Here is an 8,660-nt window from a genome sequence, read left to right as displayed (position 1 = left end):
AAGATTGAAGTTTCACAAGCTCATTTGGAGTTGTTGAAGCGTACTAATGTTCTAAATGATGCCTTCCCTATTTGGTATGATGGAGAGTTTGGAACCATTAACAACTTCCGCCTGGGAAGACTTCCTAAAGTTCAGGTATATAAATTAGATTAACAATATGTCAGCGGTTATGGTATTTGTATTTCCAAATATCTGTCTTTGATTGCAGTTTCTCATTGCTTAGGTTGAATGGGATGAGATAAATGCTGCATGGGGCCAAGCTTGCCTCCTCCTTCATACAATGGCTCAATATTTCAGGCCAAAGTTTCAGTATCCTTTATAAAGCAAATGTCTGTATACTGTTTTGGGATTCTCTGTTGTTAGATGTTTTACTTGGTCTCTCTACCCTTCTTATATAATGCTGATCTACTTGCTAGACGAATACTCTTCTCCATTGATTCATACCAATGAATTTTAGTTTGAGTTCTAATGTAGCTTTTTTACTCCTCGCTTTGTTTCTTATGTTATTTTAGTTTTTATGCTCAAGCATTGCGATGCGACAGTAGAATTGTCTGAAATATTTGAATCGTGAACTTCCAGAATGGAAATGAAACTGAATGTGAAAATGTTATTCTGTTCTTTTGAACTTTTATTCCTTAATTTATTGGTTCCAGATATCGCATTAAAATTCTTCCTATGGGAAGTTATCCTCGCATAATGGACACCGGCAACAATACTTACGAGCTGTAAGTTGAAAAGTTTCCTTTGCACTTTTATTTCTGAACTTGAATTAATGTGTAACTGCTGCATATAGCCACCAACGGGAGGAAAACCATACAATGCCTGCTCGTTCAGGATTGATAACTGGGTCTAAGTTGTCTCTACAATGCCTGCTCATTCAGGACTCAATGAGCTATTTTTAGTTCTTTCGACATTATTAACTGAACTGAGCATGTCCTTAACGCGATTTGTATATTTCTATGGTTACAAAAATTCTTGTTTTTTTATTTGTTAATTTGCTCTTTAACGGCTTTTTCTGCTTTTTTAATTTGAACCGAGCATCACTGTATACTTGAGTAAGCCAACAGGGATGATACTACTTGCATGTTGACATTGCTAATCCTTGTCTTTCTCAGTTTTGGTCCTGTAAATGTATTCTGGAGCACTCGCTATGACAAAGCAATGACATTGTTCTTAACCTGCTTAAAGGACTTCGCTGAGTTTGCCAACCTAAAGGATAAAGAAAACAATATTCCACCTGAGAAATGTTTCAAGCTTCCGTACAAGTAAGTGGATCAAGTTGTATAAGACTATAAGTGCATTAGATGGTATATGGTGGAGGTACGAAAATATGTTTTAAGTATTTCGACGCAAATTGAAATTTTCAATTGAATACAAAAAGTCACAATGAAGAACAATTTCCGATTTCAGGAAAATGCATGGCATTTTCTATATGATCCTGATGTTTACTATCATCTTAAAGATTCATTTGTTCTTGGTGCTGGAATCACAAGGGTGCTTACATTTTCATGAGAGCTATGTAGTTCCATCTGAATATATATCAATCTGTTCAGGGCTGTGACAGTCAGATGCATGTATTTGCAGGATTGAGAATGACAAAGTGGAAAATTACTCCATCACCCAGAGCTTCAATAAACAGGAGAATTGGACCAAAGCTCTTAAGTACACGCTTTGTAACCTGAAATGGGCTCTCTACTGGTTCGTCGGAAACACAAACTTTCAGCCTCTCACCGCCGCAGCTCCCTCCAATTCTGAAGTGTCGGGCACAGGCTCACTGTACAGTAAACGACCTACTGATGCCAAGCTGCAATCTTAAAAACTCTTTCGTCCCAGATGCACGGATTATAAATGCTTGTAATATCACCAAATGTAAATAGATACTACACTTAGTTGGGTCCTGTTCATATATTAGCATTCATTATATTGCCATTACACTCTTCTGTCCTCTGACTTTTTCCTTATTCATGTGTTTTATTAACTATTGGAAGAATAAATTTACTCAAAATGCACAGACACATCGAAATATCATCTCATTAGTGCCACATATTTGCAGCATGGACACGTCTAGCACTGCAGCGTTCAAGCATGATGCATGTCAACACTTCATTGGAAGTGTCACACTCTATGAATCTGGTGTAATATCGCAAAAATGCCATGACACTGGACTATGAGTCTAAGCAATATGCTCCTTCACATGTTGAAAACGGCACTGGAAGCATGCAGATGTTACATGCACATCCCGTGGCAGAAACAACCACACATTTGGCTGACGTAGAAGAAACAATTACAAGAAAACTGAACCAACCCTCTGAACATCCTATATAAGCTTCATCTTTCCACACTCCTTCAGGCATATCTAAATGCACATTCTCTTTTAGGCTCGACTGAGAATGAGTCGTGTCTTTTACGTTCTTGTCTTTCTCTTGCTCATTTCAAAATCGGTCGTATCTGTACCTTCATGTGCGGAAGTAGTACGTGATCTGTCGCCATGCCTGAAGTTCCTGCAAGGCAAAGACGTGACGCCACAATGTTGCTCAGGCCTCAAGAATTTGGCAGCCATTGCAAAAACGAAAGCTGATCGAGTGGCCTCTTGTGACTGTGGGAAGCAAGCACTTTCTCATTTTGACTATGATCCCAAGCGCTTCCCTCTGCTGCCCAAAAAATGTGGAGTAGACTATAATATGCCTGCGATAGACAAGAACTTCAACTGTTCCAAGTAAACACCTGCATAATCTAGGTTTTCTTGATTATATTCTCTCTTTAAACAATGTTCAGACAAGTTGCTGATATGTTTCTTGGATAATGCAGGGTTGAACTCAAACATTTGTCGTGATATATATGCTGCCTCAAAGGGTGGTCATCTATGGCTTCTTTGACACACGAATAAAAGACTGTCCTAAGATCTTTTACAATGTAATAGTTACTGTTGAAGTGAAGACTAGGAGTTCTCTGTATGGGAATTGGTTTTATGTACTGGGATCAATGAAACACATAATTCTGACAAGGGATCACAGTTTTTTATAACATGAAGTTATGCTTTTATTCGCACTTCAGAATACATAAAACCCATTATGCTAAATCCAGTGACCCTTTAAGCTAAAAGTTCAAACTATGACACCAGAGCGAAGACAGGTAGGCTTCTTTACACTATAATGAAGGGGAAAAAATAAACTAAAAAGTAGTTTTTGTCTTGCATATTTGTACGTAAAGTTGTATGATCCGATTAAAAAATGGGGAGTAGACCCCCAACGTTTAAAGAAAAAGATGAGAAATAAGCTCAAAGATGGTTGATGTAATCCATGCATAAGGCAAATATCTGTTTTCTTCCCAAAAAAGCAAAGTCTAGTCAACCAGAAGGTTAGGTGGTTGGGGAATCAGAAAGTTAATGACTCACGGTTCGGCCACCAACAATCTTGACAAACTTAATAGAGATAATGCCAAAACTTTTACTTTATAAGATGGCAGCTTCAATGCTTTTAGTTGCTATCATCAACAATTGAAGAAAAACTCTATACACAAAAAGAGAGAGAGAGATGGAGATGGGAGGAAGGAAGAAGTTCATTGTAGAGATTGAAGAGGCAAAAGAGGCAAAAGATGGGAAGCCATCAGTTGGACCAGTTTACAGAAATGTGCTTGTGAAAGATGGATTCAGGCCACTGCCTCAAGGACTTGAAAGCTGCTGGGATAGTTTCTGGTGAGAACCCTTTTGCTATTATTAACATGATACAACCACAGAGAGAGAGAGAGAGAGAGAATCTTTTTAATTTGTTGAGAGAGAAAGGTGATCGTTCCCAGAATCAACTAAAGAAAACAAATAATGTGATTGAAAAATAATAATAATTATATATATACATATATAAAAAGTACGTGATGACTGCAGTACAGAGTTAAGTGTTTTGTTGTTGTGCATGGAAATGAAACAGTACTGCAACTTTGCTAAGCTGATGAAGGTTTGGAAATTGATATTATTAACTTTTCTTGGAGAACATTTCCTATTCGTAATGATCAAATTATAAACCTTAATTTGAGGGAATATTAATTCTTTAACTGAACCATGATCAGATCACTAACATTATTATCTTGGCCTCGTTCGTTACAGCCAGTCTCTGAAGAAATACTCCAATAATTGGATGCTGGGAGAGCGGGAAATGGTAGAAGGGAATGTACGATCAGACCTAATTTTGAAGTTGTTACTATGTGAGTATTTTGCAGGCAGGTGGATATGTGTGGTTAACTTACAAAGAAGTACATGACTTAGTCTTACAAGTTGGAGCATCCATTCGCTCATGCGGCGTTATGCAAGTAAGATTCTGGCACATTTGAGCTCAAATGAATGTTGAGGGGTTACATGAAATTGTAAACAAGTTTGAATTTAATGACAACCTCAATCTTCATTTTCAATTGGGAAACTAAATGCTGTACATATAATTACTTAAGTTTTTCAATGGGATCTTTCCTTTCGAACTGACTTTGTCAAGAATCCGTTTCTTGTTTATGATGGTAAAAAGATGGATTTTCCAGAATTATCTGAAGGTATTATAATTTAGGTTTATTTGGCTATTGAGCAGTGATCGTTATGCGTTTGACACAGGGTGGCAGATGTGGGATCTATGGTGCCAATTGCTCACGCTGGGTTATCAGCATGCAGGTATTTTTGCGTCACTCATAAGGCCGGCGATAAGAAACTAATGCCTTTATTTATTGTGTATTCATCCATTATTACTAATCGCTTTCCAGCAGCAATCTTGTATGTTTTTCTATTTTCACTGTTTCACTGATTGATTCTTTATCTTGTTGGTAAATGTCATTTTGTACCACAGCAGAACTTCAATCAGATGCTCTATGCATCAGCAAAAATGCTTGGTGAAGAATCGGATAATTTTGTTCTTGATTGCTTAGTTTGTATGTATATTCTAATAATGTTACACTTTTTGCAGGCCTGCAATGCACATGGTCTCTGTTGTGTACCGTTATACGACACTCTAGGTATGTCCGTTCATACATCTCTCAACCCACTTCTTCCAGATCATCTAAGAGGACAAATGAGGAGAAGACCAGGGGGAATAGTTAGAGCTTTTGAATATCCACGTATTTAGGAGTAGTTGAATTTTCATGATTCACAATTTTAGTAGATGTTGATCCCATCACGTCAACTGGCATAAGAATGGAGAATGAGTGTCTGCCTTCCAAAAATTTGAATAGAATATTTACTCTTCCACCATTGATGAAGACCTACAAAGAACTCATCTATTTTTCTTTGTATTTGGTTATCTGTTGGCTTTTTTCACACCTTCTGCTTGTGGTTTTTTAGGTGCTGGTGCCGTGGAGTACATTATCTGTCATGCTGAGATTTCAATTGCTTTTATAGAAGAAACTAAAATTTCTGAGGTATCTTTCTCTCTTTCGTTTTTCCTTATTACTGGAGCAGTTGGCTGGTTTAGCAACTGCTCATTCCTAACTCTCTAAACTACAGGTGCTGAAGACATTTCCCAGCACTGAAAATTACTTGAAAAGTAAGTTGCATGTTTCTGAGTTTTCTATGTTTTTATCTTTTTAGATCATAGAACGATCATTGAGATCATTAACTCACACAAATTTTCAGCTATTGTAAGCTTCGGAGAGGTCACTCCAGAGCAAAAGCAGGTGGCTGGAAATTTTGGCTCACAGATATATTCTTGGAATGAGTTTTTGCTTCTGGTAAACCGCTGTATACTTTTCTTTTTCTTTCTTCTTTTCTTTTCTCTCTCTTTTTTTTCTTTTGGTTTGGCTTCTGAAATCAATTGGCAATTGTTCTTTTAAATCCCTCATGATTTCCTGCAGGGAGTGAACAAGCAATTTGACATCCCAATCAAGAAGAAGACAGACATTTGTACGATAATGTATACAAGTGGAACAACAGGTGATCCGAAGGGAGTAATGATTTCCAACGAGAGCATTCTTTCAATTATATCTGGTGTGAATCACCATTTAGAGAGCATGAACCAAGAGGTGAAATTCATATTCTTTTCTAAGTCACTGTTGCATCCACTTCCATAATCATGTCCAAGAACATTCAAATGTCTAGATTAAGTATTTCTCCTTACACAATAAACTTGCGACTTTTTGTTTTGATCACTTATGATGCAGTTTAGTGAAAGAGATGTATTTTTGTCCTATCTCCCTTTGGCACATATTTTTGATCGGGTCATTGAAGAACTTTTCATCTCAAAAGGTGCTTCAATTGGATTTTGGCATAAGGTAAGTAAAGAATGTAAGGGATCACAGTTTTTTTTACTACCCATCATACTCTCAAATGACTGATTCTGATGTTCAAGTGTTTCTTCAGGATATAAAACAATTGCTTGACGACATCAAAGAGCTGAAACCAACTGTGTTGTGTGCTGTTCCCCGTGTGCTAGACAGGATATATGCAGGTACTTTAGAATTATGATATAATCAATGCATTAGGAAGGAGGGGGGGAGAAAAAGTTCATTGCCAGAACAATATGCTTTAGTGAAATCTGAAAAATTCCTTACTTGGGTTTGATGAAGAGAATGTAAGTCATATTGTGTGGAATCAAGATAAAATATAGTTCACAAAATGGTGAAGAAATAAGAAAATAAGATGCAAAGTTCTATAACTTTATTACAATTTCCAGGTTTGCTGGGGAAGCTTTCTTCTGCGGGTATCCTCAGGCATACACTCTTCAATGCCGCCTATTCCTAGTAAGTACTATTTGCTTCCAATGATACAAGCTTTTCTGGAGAAAGAACATTTGACAACAGCGTCTCTGCTTTCTTTTAATCATGGTGGGGCAAAAGATTCTTATTGTGATGCATCTTTCTAGTTCATATGATTACATGTGTTTGAATTTGCAGCAAATTGCGTTACATGCGTAAAGGCTATAAGCATGTTGAGGCGGCTCCACTATTTGACAAACTTATTTTCAATAAGGTTATAAAAGCTGCTGTGTCGATCTTTTCTCTCTTTGTTTTGTCTCCTTAAAGATCACGACACCAAGAAAGAATTGGCACACACCTCAAGATCCTATAAAACTTAAAATTTGTAATCTGCAGGTGAAAGAAGGTCTAGGAGGGAATCTGCGTCTTATCCTTTCTGGAGCAGCTCCTCTTTCATCAAGCGTGGAGACGTTTTTACGTGTGGTGACCTGTGCTCATGTTCTACAAGGATATGGTAAATTGATATAGTACAACGTTTCATGTTATCAACTTCTACGTAAATACTTAAAGCATAATATTCTGGTTAATTTAAGGACTATACTGCTACTTATAACACCATATTGTTCCAATATCCGCAGGTTTGACAGAAACATGTGCTGCATCATTTGTTGCATGGCCAGACGATTTGACAATGATCAATACAGTGGGCCCTCCATTGCCAGTTGTAGACATATGCCTCGAATCTGTTCCTGAAATGGGATACGATGCCCTCTCAAGAACCACTCCTCGTGGAGAAATATGTATCAGAGGAAAGTGCTTGTTCTCAGGGTATTACAAACGTGATGATCTCACAAAAGAAGTGATGACCGCCGAATGGTTTCACACAGGTATGTTTCTACAGTAAGTCTTTTAACCTCTCAAGTCAATGTCTGAGTTACTTCACATGTTCTTTCTTGTAATATTGCTCAACCGAAAGTTGCAACAGGAGATATTGGTGAATGGCAGCCTGATGGGAGCATGAAGATCATTGATAGGAAGAAAAACATTTTCAAGCTTTCCCAAGGAGAATACGTATCAGTTGAGAATCTGGAGAGCATTTACTCCCTCTCCTCTAGTATTGACATGGTGTGCTTCTGCTTTCCATCCATTGCTGTGTCATCCATTTTAGTCCATACCTCCATCCTTATATCTGAAAGTTCAAATTTTGTCTTAGATTGTTCTGTCATAATTCTCCCCACCAATATGTACATTATGTTTCAGATATGGGTTTATGGCAACAGCTATGAGTCCTTTCTCGTTGCTGTTGTCAACCCCAACGTCGAATCTCTTAAGCAATGGGCTGAAGTAAATGAAGTTTCAGAAGATTTCAGTACCATATGTGAAGATCCAAGAGCAAGAAAATACATTCTTGGAGAATTAACAAAGATTGGTAAAGAAAATAAGGTTTGTTCGGATCTTGTGCTCTATACTTTAGTTGTGAATGATACTTTGGGTAATGGAATTTCGGTGTTGATAGTTAAGGGGTTTTGAGTTCATCAAAGCTGTTCACCTTGATCCTATACCATTTGACATGGAACGTGATTTGTTGACCCCAACTTACAAGAAGAAAAGGAACCAGTTCTACAAGTATTATCAGGTTTGGTAACAGGCATATGCACACACACACACACACACACATATATATATGCATATGCACAGATTAACATGATTGTAATTGAATTGCAGAATGTCGTAGAAGATATGTACAGGAGCACCAAATGAGCAACCTGATGATGTTCAATCCCCTCAGATCTACCAAAGAAAGCACCACAAAATGAGAAAAAAATGGCCTTCAGCTGAGGAAAGGATGCTGCTTGTTTCTTTGCCTGCGACAGTTGAACGATGATAATGGTTGTATCTGTATCTTTCGAGATTAGACATCTTATTCTGTTACCGACATTTCTAGTACAAATGAAAAGTATTTCATGTGTTCCATGTGCAGAATTAGTATGAGTACATTA

General features: G+C 37.5%; 3 protein-coding genes across 4 annotated transcripts in view; all 3 read left to right on the top strand.

The window, feature by feature from the left end:
• The window catches only part of LOC105173631 (beclin-1-like protein), a 4,587-nt gene extending 2,606 nt beyond the window's left edge, over positions 1–1,981 (top strand). The window contains exons 6-10 of the mRNA XM_011095454.2: positions 1–135; positions 224–309; positions 654–725; positions 1,116–1,265; positions 1,585–1,981. The exon at positions 1–135 is cut by the window's left edge and continues 23 nt beyond it. Coding sequence (XP_011093756.1) covers positions 1–135; positions 224–309; positions 654–725; positions 1,116–1,265; positions 1,585–1,816 — 675 coding nt within the window. The 3' untranslated portion in view covers positions 1,817–1,981. The remainder of the gene's footprint in view (positions 136–223; positions 310–653; positions 726–1,115; positions 1,266–1,584) is intronic.
• On the top strand, positions 2,126–3,042 carry LOC105173626 (non-specific lipid-transfer protein-like). The gene is made up of 2 exons (XM_011095442.2): positions 2,126–2,716; positions 2,809–3,042. The coding sequence occupies exons 1-2, from the start codon at positions 2,391–2,393 to the stop codon at positions 2,831–2,833; spliced, it is 351 nt and encodes a 116-aa protein (XP_011093744.1). The 5' UTR covers positions 2,126–2,390; the 3' UTR covers positions 2,834–3,042.
• LOC105173600 (long chain acyl-CoA synthetase 4) lies at positions 3,478–8,495 on the top strand. Of its 2 annotated transcripts, none has more exons than XM_011095410.2 (19): positions 3,478–3,694; positions 4,100–4,163; positions 4,213–4,302; positions 4,592–4,648; positions 4,938–4,986; positions 5,312–5,388; positions 5,474–5,513; positions 5,603–5,697; positions 5,821–5,988; positions 6,127–6,237; positions 6,326–6,413; positions 6,639–6,705; positions 6,859–6,934; positions 7,057–7,174; positions 7,299–7,547; positions 7,646–7,785; positions 7,921–8,103; positions 8,177–8,296; positions 8,386–8,495. In XM_011095410.2, the coding sequence occupies exons 1-19, from the start codon at positions 3,534–3,536 to the stop codon at positions 8,419–8,421; spliced, it is 1,989 nt and encodes a 662-aa protein (XP_011093712.1). In that variant the 5' UTR covers positions 3,478–3,533; the 3' UTR covers positions 8,422–8,495. The 2 variants fall into 2 exon arrangements, with proteins under 2 accessions (XP_011093712.1, XP_011093703.1); XM_011095401.2 differs by having other exon boundaries at positions 7,637–7,785.

This window comes from Sesamum indicum, linkage group LG1, assembly GCF_000512975.1.
Source record: "Sesamum indicum cultivar Zhongzhi No. 13 linkage group LG1, S_indicum_v1.0, whole genome shotgun sequence".
NCBI lineage: Eukaryota > Viridiplantae > Streptophyta > Magnoliopsida > Lamiales > Pedaliaceae > Sesamum > Sesamum indicum.
Note: the sequence above shows the minus strand (reverse complement) of the source record. Positions and strands in the feature narration are given on the sequence as shown.